This window comes from Brachyhypopomus gauderio, chromosome 3 (genome assembly GCF_052324685.1).
Source record: "Brachyhypopomus gauderio isolate BG-103 chromosome 3, BGAUD_0.2, whole genome shotgun sequence".
Taxonomy (NCBI): Eukaryota; Metazoa; Chordata; class Actinopteri; order Gymnotiformes; family Hypopomidae; genus Brachyhypopomus; species Brachyhypopomus gauderio.
The window spans coordinates 22,078,908-22,099,776 of record NC_135213.1 but is presented as its reverse complement, the minus strand read 5'-3'; the positions used below and the strand labels follow the sequence as shown (position 1 = coordinate 22,099,776).

The 20,869-nt window shown below is 38.8% G+C and overlaps 4 protein-coding genes across 7 annotated transcripts; 1 reads left to right on the top strand and 3 right to left on the bottom strand.

The window, feature by feature from the left end:
• Positions 1-2,340: 2,340 nt before the first annotated feature.
• csdc2a (cold shock domain containing C2, RNA binding a) lies at positions 2,341-4,931 on the bottom strand. 3 transcript variants are annotated; one of them, XM_077000370.1, is made up of 4 exons: positions 4,783-4,931; positions 3,865-4,078; positions 3,557-3,679; positions 2,341-3,429 (listed from the first exon to the last, which is right to left on the bottom strand). In XM_077000370.1, the coding sequence occupies exons 2-4, from the start codon at positions 4,032-4,034 to the stop codon at positions 3,267-3,269; spliced, it is 456 nt and encodes a 151-aa protein (XP_076856485.1). In that variant the 5' UTR covers positions 4,035-4,078; positions 4,783-4,931; the 3' UTR covers positions 2,341-3,266. The 3 variants fall into 3 exon arrangements, with proteins under 3 accessions (XP_076856485.1, XP_076856484.1, XP_076856483.1); XM_077000369.1 differs by having other exon boundaries at positions 4,593-4,874; XM_077000368.1 differs by having other exon boundaries at positions 4,586-4,873.
• A 385-nt stretch (positions 4,932-5,316) lies between these two features.
• aco2 (aconitase 2, mitochondrial) lies at positions 5,317-11,962 on the bottom strand. Its single transcript, XM_077000364.1, has 17 exons — positions 11,806-11,962; positions 10,882-11,024; positions 10,435-10,693; positions 10,051-10,143; positions 9,779-9,937; positions 9,502-9,652; positions 9,307-9,411; positions 9,129-9,220; positions 8,717-8,822; positions 8,407-8,564; positions 8,133-8,206; positions 7,892-8,003; positions 7,501-7,779; positions 7,221-7,412; positions 6,854-6,986; positions 6,576-6,697; positions 5,317-6,104 (listed from the first exon to the last, which is right to left on the bottom strand). Exons 1-17 carry the CDS (start codon positions 11,839-11,841, stop codon positions 5,970-5,972), a joined length of 2,349 nt encoding a protein of 782 aa, XP_076856479.1. The 5' UTR covers positions 11,842-11,962; the 3' UTR covers positions 5,317-5,969.
• Positions 11,963-12,587: 625 nt separating this feature from the next.
• phf5a (PHD finger protein 5A) lies at positions 12,588-14,746 on the top strand. Its single transcript, XM_077000367.1, has 4 exons — positions 12,588-12,721; positions 13,552-13,575; positions 14,172-14,338; positions 14,542-14,746. Exons 1-4 carry the CDS (start codon positions 12,670-12,672, stop codon positions 14,629-14,631), a joined length of 333 nt encoding a protein of 110 aa, XP_076856482.1. The 5' UTR covers positions 12,588-12,669; the 3' UTR covers positions 14,632-14,746.
• A 1,106-nt stretch (positions 14,747-15,852) lies between these two features.
• On the bottom strand, positions 15,853-20,527 carry tefa (TEF transcription factor, PAR bZIP family member a). 2 transcript variants are annotated; one of them, XM_077000366.1, is made up of 4 exons: positions 20,294-20,527; positions 17,883-18,245; positions 17,326-17,543; positions 15,853-17,130 (listed from the first exon to the last, which is right to left on the bottom strand). In XM_077000366.1, the coding sequence occupies exons 1-4, from the start codon at positions 20,379-20,381 to the stop codon at positions 16,915-16,917; spliced, it is 885 nt and encodes a 294-aa protein (XP_076856481.1). In that variant the 5' UTR covers positions 20,382-20,527; the 3' UTR covers positions 15,853-16,914. The 2 variants fall into 2 exon arrangements, with proteins under 2 accessions (XP_076856481.1, XP_076856480.1); XM_077000365.1 differs by lacking the exon at positions 20,294-20,527 and adding an exon at positions 18,642-19,033.
• Between the last annotated feature and the right edge of the window lie 342 nt (positions 20,528-20,869).

Here is a 20,869-nt window from a genome sequence, read left to right as displayed (position 1 = left end):
TTTTATAAACAAATGACAAATTAAAATGTGGGTATACGAAATGTGTGCTGGTGAATGTGGCTTGCTATAACCTTTTTCATTTACTCGCAGATAATTCCCAGGCTCTCTTATACTGTATTTAATAGGAGGAATAATTAATCATTTGCCCATTTTACCAAATAAATTTATTGAACCTTATGTCAAACATGATTGTAGTAGTAACAGTAGTAACAGGGTAATATTGGGGAATATATTTAAAAAATCAGAGAGCAAAGGTTGAGGTTGTGTGAAATGTGTGGTACTGATAAATTGAACTGCCATAAAAGATAGTGTATGCTGCTCTCGATAAAGTGACCTGTATCTAAATGACCAAGAAAGCACACTCACTCCCTGGGAAAAGACTGATGGTCCAAACTGATTTATCGATGGTACACCTTAGCGGATGGTACACCTTTTTATACGCAGTATCCACATTTAGAGACCATATGGAATCTATCTAAACAAAAATATTATTCAATCCATAGACACCATTTGATGATCCTTGGTGATCCTCCTACAGGGCTGTAGTGTAGACATTTTGATGCAGACAGTGTGAGATTATGGCCCCCCCAAGGCAGAGACACTGCACATTGTGTAACTCATGTACTATTAAAATAGATCATAATGGGTTGTGCTTGTTTCCTCTACATTTGTCTAAGAATTAGTGGCTTTGGTAAGTTCATATTTTAAATAAGAATGAACTGAGACAGAAACTGTCCAGTCATACTACTATTATCAAGTGCAGTTGTTTGGACAGAAGAATATCTTGAATACATTACAGAAGCAGCAATTCTTTCACACGTAAACACACCTGCACACCAGGCAAAAGATTAACTGTAGAGCATTCCTGAATGCTTGATGTCTACCTTTAATAGAGTAGTATTACAGTATGTTATTTCTGCTTTTACTGAAGAGAATGTGCCTCTCCCAACCTTAGAGTTATGTATAAAAAGGGCTGAGATTACCTATATGGTTCACCCTGTATAGCTATAATGTCCTCACAGTAATGCAATCTGTACTTTAACCTTTAAATGTCATTTCAAATCCACTGTCCAACCCAAACCAAAATCCTGGAGTACAGGATGTCCCGAAATGACACACAACACTTTACTGTCCAGTAACACAAAGACTGTACTGTAAAGTCACCTATCAACATAACAGGAAAAAACGCAAAAACTTTGCTGTTGTTCAAAGTATTAGCATTGTCTCTGAGTAAACATACATCCATAAAGTCAACATAAAGCATGTTTGCTCTATGTAAACATCCATCCAATGAGGGATCAGTTTATTATTTATTAGAATCACAAACATAAATGACATACAGAATACACTGGTCAGTGGAATGTATCATAAAGAGTACTTCCTGAGAAAAGATTTGAACATTCTAACATGCTAAAATGTTCTAGTCAGTTGTTCCTAATAATCAAGCTATGACGTGCACTGTACACATGCTTCATTCAGTGTCGTATTAATGTTTAAAAGAGTTAGAGGAAGTGTGAAAGACACTGACAAAGAGTTTTTCACTTTCCCAAAGCGCATGGTACTGTTTAAAAGATAATAAAGCTTCATGGTCTGCTACTCCAGAGTTAAGAGAACCCTCATGTGCAGCGGCTGTCATGGACGGAAAATCAGACCTGACTTGGAATGTGTGAAAATGAGTGTCTCGTTAACTTGTTTTATTTGTGGTAATGTAATAATATTATTATCATTTGTGGACAGATGATTAATGTTATAGCACTGCCACTGAATGAAGCAAATTATAGCAGTCATATAATGTGATCCCGTGTTCAGTGGTATGGCTAATTTTCTTAAATCACTATAAACTGGTGACATTTATAGTTCTCAGGATAGTGTGAGCATGTTTTATTATGTTTTTCACTCTCAGTGCAAAGAGATTGCACTTTGAACCCTTTTAACCCTTTAAACATTTAATGTGGTGTGTCCACAATAAGTTTCTCACACTCTAGCAAGGAAATAAATGACATTGAGGCCCTATTACGAGGAGGTTTGGATTTGAGTATTGGGCTTAAAATATTAATGCAGCTCATCTGTTGTTGATAAACTCCAACTTGAAAAATGATGACAATGATATTTTTTTACATCCTCATAGATCAGAATATAAATCTTCCTGTCTATTCATTTTAAACCGTACCTCTTACTCATTTATTACTCTGCATATGATCTTCCAAGGAAACTTTTCTCATTACCTTCATCATCTTCATTGATGATGCAAATCCTTTATTTCATTTTATAAGCAACTTTTTCTTTTCTAGTGTTATGTGTATATTATTTTATTTAACCCTTCAGCTGTTGAATCATGTGTTTCTTTTTTTTTTTTTTTTTTACATCTGCTTTGAAATTACCAATTATATGGATTTTTAAACCAAAGCTCTTCAAATCTGAGTTCTCAAAATGCATATTATCAGTATTACTTTCCAGGGAGCACCTACATACCGTCACACTAATATGCAAAAGTTACTTCAGACAGCTGCGTCTGCACAGTACCCGACAAGTCAATGTAGTTACAGACAAAAGGACAATGACAGACTGATGTAAAAAAATAAACATCCCTTTGTCAGAAGAATCAGGTTTGTGAGCTTTTACAGGGTTCTTAATAAACAACAGGTTTCCACTGGCAAGACTGTAGGTTATGCAAAACTGCTTTTATTACAGAAACTCAATTTGACATAATTCCTATTATAACTATTGTTTGATAACTATTATTATTAATCTATGGACCACTGTTTAAATTTTGGTTATCCAGTAGTGTGTGAAATGTAAGTCACACTCTCTAGGTTTGAGTGCATGTAAATACCAAAATCTGCTTTTTTTAACTAATAAAAATAAATACAGAAATAAATACATAACATCCATCAAGACAGAAACAACACTAACCTAAAGGACACTTTTAGTCAGTGTTTGTAACTGATACTGCCCCAAAGTTCAGTTGACTTTGCTAAACTGACTCCAGTAAATTCCAAGCAGCTCTCACTAGAAGTTGCTTTTACCACACATTTGTCGAGCTAAGAAACAGAAATTACATAACCCTAATTCCCATTTCCATCCATAACCTACTTATGCATAACACATTTCAAACTCATTAGGTCACTGTCCTCATTAGCTCTCTTTTAGGTGTTTGTTTAAACCCTTCAGCTATTTTTTGCTCCATATGCCTTCACCCTCTCCTGTGTCAGAACCCTTACAGCCCAAATGTCCATTCTTCATTCTGTCAGCTCTGCCGTTCTGAGCTAGGAGCTGATTATTTGTCCGGACCAGGTCTCATGCTTGCTCCCCGGTGTAAGGCTGGTGATGACCACCTCTACAGCCTGAAGCTTCAGGTTCTTGGGAGGAACAGGACACACTTTGTAGGTCACTTCATCTCCCTCTACTGGTACATATTCACCCTCAATGCTGATGAGTGAGAATGCATGTTATTACATTACATTTAAAATTCAGTAACTAAGCAAGTAACCTGCGCACTGCAGTATATGCTCTGTTCATTATATTACCTTTGAGTGTGCTAAGGAGTGACACTTACTCTGAGATGTGAACAAAAATGTCCTCTCCCCCGTTAGAAGGACGGATAAAACCATGTCCCTGGGACCTGGAGAAATTCTTGCAGACCCCCTTGAAAACCTGTCCAGATCTGGCCCTCACCGTACTTAACAAGTGTGGAGATGAAACGCAAGAAAAGGAAATGAAAACACATATATAAACAGCAAAGCAAAGTTCCCCCTCAATGCACAAGCAGCACACACTTCAAGACTTAGGATGCTATGATAATATGCATTCAAACACAGGAGCCCCCCCCCCCCAAACACTGTGCTACAACTTGCTCTGACTTACGCTGAATATGTGCGATTGCGCCGGGTGGGAAGCGGACTTGGCAGCTCCCCAGGCTGTGGTGGTTTCCTCTCCCAAACACGACTGCCTTCTCTCAGGAAGGGGAATGACAGTGAGAGGGGAGTGTGGGGACAGTGCAGTGGGGGCTTGGATGAGGAATCTGAATCAGCCATCACTTAGAGCAATTAACCCCCTCTGAACCCACAGGCTTCTGGGGCTGGAAACAAACCAAAAAAACAACAAAAGATTTCTAACACCAGTTTGGTCAGCCTCAACAGAACATTTAATCTTGTGGTTTAGAAGAGGTTTTATTTCCTAAAGAGCTGGTCAATATATATGGGTATTTAGTATGGGTATTAAAAGATAATCCAGAACAACGGACATGTGAAGATCGTTCTTTAATGAAAATTAGTAGCTGGTTTTTTGTCATATGGATAGATTAAGTGTCTTAAGGACTACAGCAGCAACCTAGTATGTTAATGTTACATTTTGACAGAAATCATGTTGCATTTAAACGAACAGCCACACAAATGCCAACTTAACACCATAAACTGCGGCAAATGACATGGAACTGTTCCTCCCTCCATTCGTTCTGTAAATACCACTGCGTTATAAAACCACCATATTTTTTATTTACCGATAACAGTATAATGAGACCGCTAGCTTACGCAAAAAAACCAGCTACTCTAGAAATCGAAAAATAACGTTCAAACCTGGCTCTTACCTCTTACCGTATGTATTTATTTTTTTTGCGTCTGTGGGCGTAATAGGCCTATGTTCGGTCAGCAGCGGAACCGAGTTAGAATCGTTACATTGCAGTAAGGCAATCGATCATGCAGTTCATATGTCCGAAGCGGACCCTGATATCCATGGCCGACAAGCCCGTTATTTTGGTTCACGCAAGACGAAGACGGAGCCTACCGCACGGGGGGACGGAAGAGGAGGCGGGAAAGACGACGGCGGCGTCGGAGGACGTTTGATCTGGATCGCTCCTCACAATCTTACTGACAGTCGAGATGAACGACAGGGGTCCTCATGACAAGTAAATACAGACGAGTCACCACATACAGAAGCCTGAGCCTTTCTTCTGTTTATATAAGAAATCAATTCTGTAACCTGTCTTGAGCCAAAAAGTGTTATACCCTAATGGCAATAAATGCATGTTGCTATAATTTTCTAATAACGATGCTAGTTGAAAAACCTTTCTCATCAACACTCCCCATATTATGAGAGAAACAGAATCCAAATAACCATTTGAGTGATTAATTTGTACTATGGAAGAGTACAAGTGCATCCCCTTGTATTAGCATTATCATCACATTTGGCTGAAAAGCTCTCAATTCCAGCATTCTAGAGCATATAGGCCCAGGGTTTCACACAAGGTGTTAAAAAACAAAACAACCCGCCCACCTTCTCAAATTTTGTGCTAAAAAAAAAAAAACTCAAAACAAGAGGTTTTCATTTAGATCTTTAATCAATAGCTAAGGACAGAAATTAATGCATATTTGAATGTGTCTGACATTAATAAATAAGCATTCTTTCAAATATTTTGAGATTTGTCACGTGAAGCACAAGTACTGATCGTATATACAGGCAAGAAGGTATTAGTATGAGAGAACACAGACAGCCAGGTCTCCACCTTCCAGCAAAACTGTTTAGACAATAATGAACACTGTGGCAATACGGCACACATCACTGTTGTACCTGGATAACACCAGATACCACAGCAGACTACAGAACACTAGTATACACATTGCAGTGTATATATATGATGTGATAAGCAATAAAAAGGCAGGACACATAACCAATCATTTTTAAGCCATTTTGTGATAACCGAGGAACCAAAACATAGATCTTCAAATTAAACCATCCAAAAATGTTAGTGGTTGAACAACAGAAATTTAATGCAACTTAAAATGTGCTTCTGTATCAATTTATATATTTGGACGACTTTTCTACGGTTTTGTTTGTTTAATTGGGCACTTAAGTCAATCAGATGGGATGCTTTACATAGGAGTGTGTTTACTCCTGTCCCAAATATGATCACTCTGGTTGATATCAGACTCCTCCCTCTCATCAGGAAGCTCCTCCTCCTCGGGAATTTCTTTTTACTTCTGCAGCTCCTTCATCCTGTTTAGGGCAGAGCCTGCCTGAAACCATTCAATCTGAGTCTCATTGAAAGTGTGGTTCAGCACGATGGTCTCCTTGCTACCATCTCTGTGTTTGATCACGGCCTGTAGAGGCTGGAGGTGTACAGAGACACAAAAAAACAGTCATTCCTTTTGTTCTTTACCAGGGATGTTATGACAAAATATCAAGATACCACTGACTAATTAGAATCTATGCACAATCTCTAGCACAATTTTCCCACCACCTTGCAGCACTTGATATTATTCAGGTGCTGTTTCATTCTCAGCAGCAGCACCATCAAAGTTGCTGAAATCTGACTTCTATAAGTCTATATTCTATAGTATTTATTCTATTAAGAGTTTAATTTTAAAGTAAACAAAAACTGTGCATGACAACAGATGGGCTGTATGTTCTAAATGTATACCTTCATGACATGTAATAAAGTGGCAGTGTACACCAAGACTATGTTTAGACAATAATGACAACACAGAACAGACATGAAACCAAAGCAAACGGCAATAAAAGATTAAAGTAAATTTCCCCACAGAGTACATACAAGCTGGCTGATGAAAGACACTCCTCACCTTTCCAGGGGCAAAAGTCTTTAGACCTGTGATAGATATTTTATCATCTGGACGGATTTTGTCATAATCAGCAGGGTCAGCAAAGGTAAGAGGAAGCAGGCCTTGCTTTTTCAAGTTAGTTTCTGTAAAGAGATGAAGGATGTCAAAACAATAGCTTGAAGTGCTAATAAAAGCTGATATAGAAACCTGTTTAATATCAACATTTGATAAGGGAACAGAGATAAAAACGAGGGAGTCAGAAAATCGTTTTAGAGGTAAAAATTATTCCACTTGCTCACCATGGATTCTGGCAAAGCTCTTGACAATAATAGCCCTGCCTCCTAGATGTCTGGGCTCAAGGGCAGCGTGTTCTCTGCTAGATCCCTCACCGTAGTTCTCATCTCCCACCACAACCCATGACACACCATTCCTCTACAGGGAATTGAGAAGCACAACCATTTTTTTTACATCATGAGCTACTAAACTGTTGAAAGCTGTTAAACAACTATAGTTAAAGAACATGTCCTTTTATGTAGCAATACTGCCTAGATGTTTGGCAAGTCTGATATATATGTCTGGTATATGAATCAGATTATGCTGATGGAACAAGCTGTCTAGGCAATCCATAGAAAATAATGGAAAGAAATCATCAGAAAAAGCTCTTGCCTTGTAGTCTCGAGCCACATCAGGAACACAACCAAATTCTCCACTCAGCTGGTTGCGGATCTTATTGACACCATCATTTTCAATGTTGACAGCTCCGATGAGCAGGTTGTTGGAGATGTTGTCCAGATGACCACGGAATTTTAGCCAGGGCCCAGCTGCGCTGATGTGGTCTGTGGTGCATTTACCTTTGACCTGAAAAAGACAGGAGGTCAGAGGTCATTTGGAGAAAAGTGGGAGCTGAAGGCCACACCCAACCAAATGCACCACTTGTGCACGACACCTTTATGAGCACTTGCAGGTCCTCCAGGTCTCCGCCATGCCACTTGTCGAAGGGCTCCAGCAGCTGCAGGCGGTTGCTCTGTGGGTTGACATCCACTCGCAGGCTCACACCATCTGCTGGAGGGTGCTGGTATGTGTCTTGGCCAGGGTCAAAGCCACGGGCAGGCAACTCGTCACCTGTGGGGGGCTGCAGCTTGAACTTCTCTCCGTTGGCAGCGGTCAGGAAGTCCGTCTCAGGGTTGAAATTCAGTGTGCCAGCAATGGCAAGAGCAGTGACTATCTATGGCAATGAATCAGTCAAGAAAGAAATAAAGACAACATGAAAGAAAATAGCAAAAGGGTTCACACAAAAAAATTTAGCCTTTTTTCAAATGAGACCACCAGCCTAGTACCTCTGGAGATGTGACAAATGCGTGGGTGGCAGGGTTAGCATCATTTCTAGCTGTAAAGTTTCTGTTAAATGACGTGACAATAGTGTTTTTCTCTCCCTTCTTAACATCTCGTCTGGGGAACATTAAAAAAATACCAGTATTAATTGCAAATGCATAAAACATTACATGAATCAGAACATTTCTTTTTTGTTTAAATTCACAATTATATATTCACACACACATATGGGTGATTTCTAATTACCTGTCCCACTGTCCAATGCATGGTCCACATGCATTGGCCAGGACAACCCCTCCAACATCATTGAAGATCTTAGACTGCAACCAGAAAAAACAATTCTAAACTTCAGTCAACTCCATCAACTCGCTCATGGAGCTACCCAATAATGCATCTGATGGTGAGCATACTAACAGCGTTCTCATACTCAGTCTCCATACATGCATACATCTACATATGGTTATAAGTCATAAATCAGTGTGATTTTAAATATGTCTCTAAAAGAAGAAATTGTACTTACATAACCATCTCTTTCAATAGTGGCACGGATCTGCTCTGAGCCAGGAGTGATTGTGAATTTGGCCTTGCATTTGAGTCCCTTGTCAAGAGCCTGTTTGGCCAGAGAGGCAGCTCTTCCCATGTCTTCATAACTGGAGTTGGTGCAGCTTCCAATCAGACCTGAGATGTTGGTGAACATAAAACATGCCAATGACACAAAACATATGTGTATTCATAGCAACAGTTTGGTGTTACAGTTTTAGAAAGTGATTATCATTTTATATCAAGCTGTATAAGCTTGAGTAAGTCAGTGGACCTCTGGTGGTACCCACCAACTTTAACCTCCAGGGGCCACCCATTTTTCTCTGCTACAGATCCAATGCTTGAGACTGGGTGAGCTAGGTCAGGGGTAAAGGGACCATTGATGTGTGGGGTCAGCTGCAAGAGGTTATAACAGTAAAAATCAGCAAAGGTCAACATTTACAGGCAGAACACTTACTCAAGTTTTACCATGACCAAAAACTAGACAGTTAAGGATATTTAAATCAAATATTATTTTTCACTATTTCACTGCTGTAGATTTTTTATTATTTTTGTACATTTCCCCTTTGCAAGTCCATCCTAAAAAAACAAACAAAAAAAAACTTGACTATCCTTATCTAATTACATTATGTAAGAACTAATATTTTTTTTTTATTGTAATAGAGAAATGGTATATGATGTTGGTGGGGGTGTAGTCCACACCTCATTCAGGTTGATCTCAATCAGCTGGTCATATTCACAGCCAGTGTCTGGGACCAGGAGATCCTTGTACTCATCAGCTAAAGCAGCAATTTCTGAGAACCAAGAAAAGAAACTATGAAAAGATCAAGTAGATGATTGGACCAATTTTTCTTCTTATAGCATGTATACAACCACCAACCTCCACGGCCTGTTTTCTCCAGGTATGCTTTCATGCGGTGATTGTAGGGGAAAACAGAGGTAGTGGCTCCAATTTCAGCACCCATATTACAGATTGTTGCCATTCCTAAATTATAAGGAGAAAAGATCCATGTAAAAAGAAAGCCAATGAAACCAAGTCTAAGGTGCGCCTAATCGTTACTGTGGGAATCCTCACCAGTACAGGAGATGGAGTCCACTCCAGGCCCATGGTATTCCACAATGGCACCAGTGCCTCCTTTTACGGTCAGGATGCCAGCCACTTTCAGGATTATGTCCTTTGGTGAGGTCCAACCTGACAGCATGCCCGTCAACTTCACACCAATGACCTGGACAAAGAATTCATATAGACTGATGTTGAAGGATTTAAATTAGAGCATTAAAATGACCATGGATGTGAATTGATGTGAACTCAACAATGGCAGCTACTCTGAATATGAAATATGTCTACTCACTTTGGGACACTTAAGCTCCCATGGAATTCCTGCCATGACATCGACAGCATCAGCTCCACCAACTCCAATGCAGATAGAACCCAGTCCACCACCATTAGGTGTGTGGGAGTCTGTACCTATCAGCATTACTCCAGGGTAGGCATAGTTTTCCAGAATAATCTGAAAGAAGGATTTAAAAATTCTGATTCACAAAGGTGAACACACTTGGATATTTTAAGGTATTTTAAGGGCTTTTCCAGTGGTCACCACTATTAGAAGCCACTTTACAGTACCTGATGGATGATTCCAGAACCTGGCTTCCAGAAACCCACACCATATTTAGCCCCGGCACTGGCAAGGAAGTTATAAACCTCTTGATTCACTTCCTATACCATGCAATGGGAGGGGAGAGATAGAAACCATGCATCATTTGCTCATGTTTCTCAAACTACACGCTAACTATAGACTGAGAGAATTTGCTATATTAATGACAAAACCAAATTTGCCCAATCACAGCTGAGACAATTAGAATATGAATCTGGTAATCACCCAAGCACTTTCTACCAACCACCTTAATAACAGTGTACATTTGCATGCTTAGACCCAGCTGCTCTTGTACAGCAGAAATTGCTCAGATTTCATTAAGGTGCAACAGGAGCCTTCTGTCTCACGCTTACCTTAGCTCTCTGCAGGTCCTGGGCTCCTCCTACCTGAGCCTCGATAAGGTGGTCACAGTGGATGGTAGATGGCACAGCTACTTTAGGCAGCCCACTGCTGATGAACTGCAGCATGGCCATCTGTGCAGTGGCATCCTGCATGGCCACTCGGTCCGGCCGCAGGCGCAAATATGTACGTCCTCGAGCAATTTCCTGACCTTCTGGGTTATCCAGATGGCCATACACGATCTTCTCTGACAGGGTGAGTGGCCTGTTAAGCCTAGTTGAGACAAACAGATCACGTTGATGTAGTATTTATAACTTTTCCAATAATACTTTATTAGGTAGGAAAAAGCAGTAAAGTCAACCAAGAGCGGGCAAATCAATAGTGAGAGTGGTAGTAAAACAGTCACACTGATAAGCGAGGAAAAACAAACACAAAGCTGGAAGCTGGTGGAGCAGCCTGACCTTTTGCGAACAATGTTGACATTTGATTGGAGTTTCTCATAGTTGATGAAGGAGCTGGGCTCAAAGCGGCTCATGGATACCTTCGCCTTAGCACTAAGGGCCGCCGACACATGTAGTCGTCGGGCGCCATGCCCCAGTGCAAGCTGGTAAAATAGACATTTTTCTTTAAATGAACAATATATTATTATATGAATGGATCATGGTGCACATATTAAGCCTAAAATTTAAAGTTTCATGACACAAACTGTGGCAAATGAAGATTTCCCATTGTTACTTTAACTTCAGTAGCTACTACTTTCCAGAGAAATTAAAAAGCAACAAGACTGAAGAAATTAAAGGGAAAATTAAGTCTTACACACTATCGATAGGTCTTAGTGCGAAACAAAAACAGCGAAATGCTAAAATAAAACACATGATTTCAGTAGGCTCATTACTTTAAGAAGTCATTATTGTGCTTTATCTTAAGAAACCTCACCTTTCGGCCACACTGTGCTAACTTTAGCTGCTGTTTTGCTGGATGAACGGCACACTTAACAGAGCCACCGCCATACGTGGTTGCTATGCTCTAAAGCTTATTTTAACCTTGTGTTAACCTTGCAAATAAAACACCAACCCACTGTTTGGAATACGCAAAACATAACATTTCTTAACACCCAGACCTATTTTACATGAATGGTTTTCTCATTTTGCATCAACCGCATAGGAATCACAAGTATCCTTCGCGCATTCAACTTAGCAACCAAGCTAGCTTGTGGCCAACATCCTTGGAAGCGATGACCTGGGAAGTATTGACGAGGTCTCATTCGTTATCTCTTGAGATAGTGTACCAAAACCTTTTATAGATAGAAATTGTCTACATTAATCGATTTTTAGACTATGAAACGTGTTTGGTTAAGCTCTGGAATACATATTTTCTTCAATTACCTGAAGCCGGGCGACAGTCAAGCAGTAGGTTGCCATTTTGTTCACTGACAAAGATGTGACGCTTGAAAATGACGTCGCACCTTAACGCCTATAACTCAGAGACTCTGCTATAACTGCTCAAGGTGTTGATGGGGGGAAGGTTTATTTTTTCAGTATTTGTATATGAAATCAGTAACCATGATTATTCAGTGCCAAATGTCGTTCTTTCTCATGCTAAGATGCGTGACTGATGGATGGTGCTCACCAGCAGCCTTAAGTACTCTAATGTTGAATCGCCTTGTGGTGGTCCTCGGTGATGATTGTCAACGGTGGCTGGACGGAGGGCAGAATCAGTGATGACAGGGGAAGGTCATAAACCTCATTACTTAACTGATCAGATAATTTGTTATAAAAAAAAAACTAACTAACCATAAAACACCCCCCCCCCACACACACACACACACACCTTTCAAAACATGACCGTAACAAATTTGAGGATTAAAACTTGGCATGATATAATTCGAGTCTGGGAAGAGAATTAAATAATTATGACCGCTTAAGCTGGATCTTCTGAGTTAAAATCCAAAGGATATACAATTATGGATGATTTCATGCATGGTCCATAAATGGTCCATGATGCTGGTTTAGATGCATGAAATACTAATACTTTTCCACGACTAATACTTTCCCACGATTTCCTTTGCTACTTTTAATAATTTCTCAAACTTGCGGTTCATTTTGGACTGAATGTGCACTAGGGGCGCAGTAGGGGGCGCTATGCGCATACCCGCTTTTTGGAGAAGAAGCCTTCGGGTAAAGTTCAGAGGTTACGCTATAACGTTAAGTTGGCGTGGAGGCTAGGCTAACTTGGTTAGCTAACAGACAATGGCAAAACATCATCCTGACTTAATCTTTTGTAGGAAGCAAGCCGGTGTCGGTAAGATTTTCTGTCTACAGATGGATGCTATTTCTGACAGGTTTCGTATTGCTAGCAAGATAACTAGTTAGCAACTTGCATTTGAAAAATGTGGAAATTTGGAAGTAGCTAAGTAGCTATCCTGCTACTTTGTCACATTGCAGGATCCACAATCTTGCTAGTTTACTGTATTGTAGATCCACTGCAGTTTATCAGTATTCTAGCTATTTTAACTAAGATATATTTTGAAATGTTATTGTAAATGAATATAAAATAATTACATATTTTTGGGCGTTGGTGGTGTTTATAGATAAGTTAATCAGCTAGCTAGCCAACCTATGTGATCTATGTAGCAGCCTAGCCGAACAGCTCAATTACAAAGGCAGCTCTCGCAGAGATTTGGGGATCATCAAGTGTGAGCTGGGACATTCAGGTGCCCTGGGAGTTTACAATAATGAATAAAGATATAATGAATAAAGAGTTCATAATGCGAAGATGTTAGACATTCTTGCACTTTACGTCATTTCATTTTGCTATTTGTAGCTTAGTGTTTATTGAATCGGGGGGGGGATCACCATGTCCCCATCTTCTCTGAGTATCTTCTCGATATTCTTATTTGCTAGATGATTTGAAAGCGAGCCTGAAATATGCCTATAGCTTTGTTAACAGTCTGCTCTGGGTCTGCTCGAGAATAGCCTGACATTACTTGGGCTATAACTTATCATGTTCGTTCTCTATAAATAACTAATCATAGAATATAAAGATGCCGCGAATGTTATTAGTTGTTCTTTTGCTCTGGTAGTCAGTTTTTTTATATAATGAACTCTTTTGCATTTTCCCCCTTTTTACAGCCATTGGAAGACTTTGTGAGAAATGTAAGTGAAAGATCCATTAGTGGTTAAGAAAAACATTTACAGATTGAATCAAACACATAAAACATTTCTGCAATGCAAATATGTTCTCTCTCTTGTCTAATTAAACTTTTTATGTGCAAAGAAGCCATTTGTTGATTTGTTATCTGGAACAAAGCTGACACAATGTATTAATGAGTATGTTTTCAGCTCCTTGTGATATCAGAGTAATAATGACATGGTGATTATAGTAGTATGGTCACAATATTATTTATATATATATATATATATATATATATATATATATATATATATATATATATTATAAAGTGTGCATATGTGTGTGTGTATATATATATATATATATATATATATATATATATATATATATACACACACATATGCACACTTTACTAAAATTATATCTATGTATCTTACCTAAGTAGACTGCAACATATGCAATTATGGTATTGTTATACACATTTATAACATGGTGATTGACATGGTGTACAAATAGTTTACTATGTGAAAGTAGTGGAACGGGTCTTGACATATAAAGATTGTTTTTAACTTTTAAAATCTTTCACATTGGCTCATATAATTTTTATCCTGCTTTCTAGGTGACGGAAAATGCGTCATATGTGATTCTTATGTCAGGCCGTGCACACTTGTACGTATATGTGATGAATGTAACTATGGGTCCTACCAAGGACGTTGTGTAATATGCGGAGGCCCAGGTGTGTCAGATGCTTACTACTGCAAGGAATGCACCATACAGGAAAAAGATGTGAGTACATTATTAAAGGTGTGAATTATTAAATATGTCAATTATTCAGTTATTTCTCTGCAAGAAGCTTGTTAAAGCTTAAAGCACATATTGTATGCTTATACTAGAATTTAAATTTGGTTTTGTTTGATGAGAATACCAAGTTTGTAAAAGTATGTGTGGCGTATGTTGGTTTCTAAAATGTCTGTCTTTCTTTTACACAGCGAGATGGCTGCCCCAAGATCGTGAACCTTGGTAGCTCAAAGACTGATCTCTTTTATGAGAGAAAAAAATACGGCTTTAAAAAGAGGTGAAGGCTTGAAGCAGTGTTGAAGATGACCCTTCATATGTGGTTTCAACATTATTTTCTGTAAAAGGTTTTTTGTACTGCTTTAACAATGTAATTAATAAAACTTTGTTTTTAGTCCATCACTGAAGTTTGTCACTGTTAATAACACAAATATGTATTATGAATTTTGTGGATATTTTTGATGCAGACTTTTATTCTGCCTAGAACGTATGATATTTTGACAGTAGCTACTTGGAACTGTTTACTACAGATTTTTCTTTTGCCTGTTGTAATGCTCTAATGCTACACCAGTTTAGAATTCAAAAAGCTAAAAATTCATCATAATTTCCCACAAATTAGACTAATTCAGCAACAGATGCTGAAGAAAATGTGGAGAACACAGAAAGTAATACAGCCCCTTTATTGTCCATGACATGTTTTTCCTTTTTGAAAATTAAGCCTTGGCTTCAAATTTAAGTAAGACGTTAGCATTTAAATAAAATTATTAGATCATGTTCAACTTCACTTCATTTTACAACTTCACTTTTACTCTATTTTCTTTAATGAATTTGTACTATAGCGGACACAAAAGGACCAAGAAGATGGTGGAGATAACTGATAAAATATTGTCAAAACGAAACATTGATATTTTTGACTATTACTGAGCATGTTCACATGAATTTACCATACATAATATTCAACTGAACTTGAGATAACCAGGTTATATTTCATAATGGAATTATCTGCTTTAAAAGTACATTTGAAGCACATAAAAACCAATATAAATTAATATATATGGCTGAATTCACAGTGAACACACTCATGTGTAATGTGTTATTACTATGCCTATGCACACCTGTGGATCCCAGAGCGAGCAAAGAAAATGTAGAGCCTTGCAAATTCTAAGACTACATATAAAGTACATTTTTTTCATGTTCTTCGGATTAATCACAATTCTCTCACATAGGATTGATTAACCTCTATTGCAAGGTGTTCAGTGAATGGGACCTGGATTTAAATAATATTGAAAACTCCAATATTGTCAATATTTTATATTAAGATCACTGGGTATTCTAATATTCTTTTTATTAGTACAAAAATTCATCTTTAAAATAATACTTTGTTAAATACTACAGACTTTGGACTAATTCATTCAGAGTCAATCTGGTCACAATACAAAGAAAGATGAAAGATTACAATGCTTCTGTACATGTTTACTTTCTGATATTCTTGAATAATGAACAAGTTCAGCTTCCTAGTACTTTATTAGCCTAGATACAGATATAACAATCTATCTGTAGCGGTCCGAGGAAAGGGGATGCTGAGCAGAGAGCATCTATTCAATATGTAACTTTTATTAATAACACTACGGTAAACAAGACAGGACTGAAATCAGACTGACAGAAAATGTAGACAACATGCACACTTAATTAAATATAAATACACTGATGAGACAACATAACATATGCGATAAAGAGACAAGAGACGAGTGATACGAACACACACTCACACATAGACAAACGTATAACCAAACACCAAGGAGCCTGAGGGGGTGACACTATCAAAACAAAGTGCGAAATGAATATTCAAAACAGCCTGCTGCCATGGCCTCCTGTTCCTAATCACCACCATTCTTTCTTGAGAAATCTCTTTGACCAAAAGATTATCCCAACTCTATGTTCCCCAAAATAAAAATAGCCTATGTAAGGTAAAAAGGCTACATCACTCTTGGTACATTGAAAAAAGTATACACATGCCCTGAAGAGACAATTATCATGAACACAAGCCTACAAAAAAATTCAGTATCCACAGGAAACATGACCATCTTGCTTATATCATTCACATGCGTCGTGACACTCGCCCGCTTGTCTTTTTTGTCTCATAGTATTGCATAAAACATTCTTACCGCTATTGTTTTTAAAGCATTCAATTCAAAATATTTCTGTAATTCCAAATTGTAAATGAGTGGCAACATGAAGCCACCCAATATTCCGAGAATTACTTTATCCTCCATTTACCAGGTTGCATTATCATTTATTTAGCTTGAATTCCAGCTACATTTACAGAAAGCTGGCTGAATAACTCCAGCACAGAATCACATACTGTATTACATTATTGCTTCTGCATGGAGGTAATCGCTCCCCTACAATTTTACTCATATTTATGAGTTTTTATTACACAATTCATCTCAGCTTAACTCAACTCCAATAAAAAAGGGCCTTCACTTAGTCAAGAGGAGGAGTGGATCTTCTGGCTGCGTGGCGCACCAACACAAATCACCTGGCTAGTCCTCACCATGGCGAGGCTTTTACAGTGGGCCGTATTTGGACAAGTAGCGAGCCACAATGTTCTTGCATCGTCCAAAGTGCTTGCGCAGCTCAGCCACCTCCTGTCTCAGGGCGGAGTTCTCGCGTTCGAGGAAGGCAGCGCGGACCGTGATCTGGTTCTCCTTCAGCCGCCGAGCATCTCGCGAGCGTTTTGCTGCAATGTTGTTTTTGTTCCTTCTCTGCCAATATTTCTCATCCTGACGTGATTTCCAAAAAGAATTAATATGACGCGGGAACAATTTCAACATGTATTACAGTTATAGTTAACACATCAATTAATTACATCATTGTTATTGACAATATTGCTGTCTTTTCAAAAATTTTTTTACAGAAGCCTCATTTGCAGAAAAAGGGTCTTTCGATCTGATGTAAACACACACTTCTTGTCTTACCTTCTTGTCTTCAGGCACAAATGTTTTCTTGGCTTTCTTGATCATGGGCTGTGGTTTAAGATCTTCCTCGGTGAAGCGATGTTTGCGGGGGTTGAAGAGCTCTCCTCCAGGTATACTGGAGAGAACAAGGTCAGTGGGATCCGGGTCAAAGTTCACCTCTACTTCTATGTCTTCTGGATGAATGGGGTCTGGGGTGAGCCTGTCCTCTGCTGTTGTACCTGAATTGTGTCATCATAGTCAATTTGCAATTTTTTGCTTTTTTTTTTTGCTTACAACTACAAACAAGAATGTCTAACATTTGTCATTTCTTAATGCTATTCTTGAGTCAGGTCTATTATTTCTGTGTTCTGCTTTGAAAACTAGAGTAAACATGACAGGGTAAATGAATTTACTGCATTTTCACACTATATGAATGAACCAAAATAAATATTAATTTATCAAAATTACTGTGTTTTTCTTGTTACATAACTGCAGTTCATTATTGAACAATGTTATTCCATTTTGGCATAAACCTGACTAAGAAGTGTAGACTTAGCTTCTGCATTTCCTATACTGACCTGCTTTGGTCTCTGTTGTTTCAGAATTTGATACAGTGCTTGTGATCACCTCTTCCTCACACTGGTCCAACTCCACAACTGGCAGAAGAGACTCGGGAGGTGAAGGGGTAGGTTCTGCCTTTGGGATGACAGCGGGAGCTCCTTCAGGTGTCTGCTGGGAACTCTCCTGTTGGATTTCTTCAGAAGCAGGAATGCCATTCTCCATCAGAAATTCCTCCAGATCCATGTACTCAAGGTGGAAGGTTCTGCCATCGTAGGGAATAGTCTTTTCCCAGATGGCCGGAGTCAAGGCTGCAGACTGTCCTAATCCACTCACTCCTTCACAGTCCAATTCATCTTCTGAAAGCTTCTCTTTGTCACTTTCTGAAATACCAATATATATATATATATATATAAAATATTTCTAACCCCTTTCGAGGACGATCTGACAAAGGACCATAACCCTCGAGTTATGGAATGTATACGACCTTAAACAAGCAAAAATAATAATTAGGCTGGTATTATTAGTGTTGCTCTAACCATAGAAACGCAAAATCCGCATGCAAATAAGTCCTACCCGCAATAATGAGACTAACAACTTATTTGTGATCACCGTGCAGACTTCACCTTCATCCGTCTAATAAACTGTCGACGTAAACCGATCGTTTACATAGTTTTATAGTCAAATGGGTAAAGCTGCGTCGATTATAGCCGGTAACATGAGGCGTGCATTACACAAAACTTGATCGTGTCCACAGAGAGAAAAACGCCGCGACTTACCTTCGTCACGTTCTAATATTTTCGGTGGACAAATTTCCATTATATTCTTTAATACTATTGGAAACGCAACTGGCGTTGCTGTGCCTTCATCCACAGCAACGCTTACTATGTGATCCGCTGACATTTTATCCGCCCTGTGATGAGCTGTAAAAGTATAGAGTTTTATTCACTATGACTAAGACTGAAAGGACTCCGATTCTACCGCATCCTACAGGCATTTGACCCGGTTCTACACGCGGCCAGGTTGCTTTAGTTGTTTATTCAAGTTGCCCCCTCAACACCAGGCGTGCACTGTCTACGTCACTCAAGCTTAACGTGAATGACGCTCTGATCACAAACACAGATGGGCGGGCAGACCGCCGCTAAAAGGGTGTCGCCACACTAACTCACCATTGGTTAGTCCAGAGTGTTATAAGCACGTCTCATCGAACATACCAGAAAATATGTCAAAGGTATAGTTTATATGTAAAAATAGTGACCTTGTGCACGATTGCCATGGTTAGGATGTGCAACTGATAGACAAAGCCTCCAATCACACATTCCACACATCAGAACATCTTACAATTAGTAACAGTCATCCAAGCCTTTAAAAGTTCGCGATACGTACTAGAATTCCATATAAATGTCATTTTAAACAAAATAAAAACAGTAAATAACAATTTGATTTGTTAATTTGACTCCTCGTGGATCGCTAACGCATTTACAATACAAAAACAAGTTCGCCAAGAGCTGCACGCAGACTTCGTGCACACACACTCACATGGCCAAGCATGTGCTGATATGGCGTGTTGAGCATGCACACACACAAACGGCAAATAAGCAATGTGGCAGTTAATAACATGAATTGGGAGAAGGCGAATATCGGGATACACATGATGCAAGCAGGTCTGGTCTCTATTCTCACGTGTTGTACCTTGACAAAAACAGATTATACAGTGATGTTATGTGGGTGAAGGGACTGTTTTTGGCACTACGACTAAGTGATCCAAACCCAGTCTGTCAGGCAGTCAGTACAGCAAGCTTGGTTTTGCAGGAAGCAAATGGTGGCCTTACCATTGACCAGCTCTCCATTTTTGACCTGGACAGTTGTGGGTTTTTTTTTTGTTTGTTACAGTTTAACCCATAAGAGCCTGAAAATGTATACACACACAAATACATTTAGACTTTACAAATACATAGGCCTAAAGACTGTGTACATCGGCATCGGCAAGTAAAATCATTTCGTGTCATAGTGAGTTTGAACAGGAATGCAGGCCACTACTCATTGTCGAAAGTTCTGCTTTCGTGACAATAGATTGAATTATCGTAATTAATCGTAAATTTAAGTTATGTAATAATCACATTTGGATAACTTGGACACACGTCCATATCACAGTACACAATCTGTAAAATATAAATCAATTTATCAGTAATTCTCTGCGCAGGTTAACAAATCCAATATTTTCCAAACATCCTAAGACGGACGCGCATCTTGGAATTAAAATCGACACTTTTAGTGGGTCCCCGTCAACAAATGTTATCTAGCTATTCAAATGGTGTTTTCTCCGTAATAAAGTGCTCGTATAAGACCATGATCTGTCAGGATAAAACGTGAAACGCAGTCAAGACACGAATGGGGAGAACAGGTAGGTTGAATACCCCATGTCTCTTACCGTGGTCATTACAGTTAGGAGATGAGGAGTACTCAAACAGGCCTTTCAATATTTCCGGAACATCTGAAGACATCTCAGAATAATTCATATTACAACTGTAAAACAAAAGAAAGAAAATATATCTGCGTTTCCAGCGCCAAAATAAGATCAGGTAGATTTGCACGTAAACTACGGAGTTGTTTGTATAAACTCGCTTGTTTGTTTATTATCGGAGCCCGAGCATAACCAATGAATATCATTTTAACCTCTGATGAAACATTCATTAACGTTTGGTCTGGGATTGGTCGTCAACCCCGTCCGTACTGCAAATGGCAGCCAGTAGGACAAGCGAAGACAAACCCAAAACATGTGGATTATACTGCTGTCAAATTAAGTAACTACTCATATTAAAGTTGAACTTTACGTCATTTTGTCTGGTCAAGAAACAATATAGCATTGCTGTAATAATGCAAATTTTATTGGACTAGTGGCAACGTAAAATATCAGTGACAAATCTATAACGCTGTTAAGTATGGAATAAAACAAACATACCTTGCAGTCGCTGCTTGCCAATTACAGATAGTAGCTTATCTGCTG

Excerpts from the sequence above, each read along its gene's own strand:
- csdc2a (XM_077000370.1), bottom strand. The coding sequence starts at position 4,034 with ATGGCTGATTCAGATTCCTCATCCAAGCCCCCACTGCACTGTCCCCAC. Across the intron at positions 3,680-3,864 it reads CGCAATCGCACATATTCAGC|TACGGTGAGGGCCAGATCTG; the intron begins GTAAGTCAGAGC and ends ACACTTGTTAAG. Across the intron at positions 3,430-3,556 it reads ATTTTTGTTCACATCTCAGA|CATTGAGGGTGAATATGTAC; the intron begins GTAAGTGTCACT and ends CTCACTCATCAG.
- aco2 (XM_077000364.1), bottom strand. The coding sequence starts at position 11,841 with ATGGCAACCTACTGCTTGACTGTCGCCCGGCTTCAG. Across the intron at positions 9,221-9,306 it reads GGAGAAAACAGGCCGTGGAG|AAATTGCTGCTTTAGCTGAT; the intron begins GTTGGTGGTTGT and ends CTTGGTTCTCAG. Across the intron at positions 8,207-8,406 it reads CTATTGAAAGAGATGGTTAT|TCTAAGATCTTCAATGATGT; the intron begins GTAAGTACAATT and ends TTCTGGTTGCAG.
- phf5a (XM_077000367.1), top strand. The coding sequence starts at position 12,670 with ATGGCAAAACATCATCCTGACTTAATCTTTTGTAGGAAGCAAGCCGGT. Across the intron at positions 13,576-14,171 it reads TGGAAGACTTTGTGAGAAAT|GTGACGGAAAATGCGTCATA; the intron begins GTAAGTGAAAGA and ends CCTGCTTTCTAG. Across the intron at positions 14,339-14,541 it reads GCACCATACAGGAAAAAGAT|CGAGATGGCTGCCCCAAGAT; the intron begins GTGAGTACATTA and ends TCTTTTACACAG.
- tefa (XM_077000365.1), bottom strand. The coding sequence starts at position 18,765 with ATGTCAGCGGATCACATAGTAAGCGTTGCTGTGGATGAAGGCACAGCA. Across the intron at positions 17,544-17,882 it reads AACAACAGAGACCAAAGCAG|GTACAACAGCAGAGGACAGG; the intron begins GTCAGTATAGGA and ends GACACAATTCAG. Across the intron at positions 17,131-17,325 it reads TTGTGCCTGAAGACAAGAAG|GATGAGAAATATTGGCAGAG; the intron begins GTAAGACAAGAA and ends AAATCACGTCAG.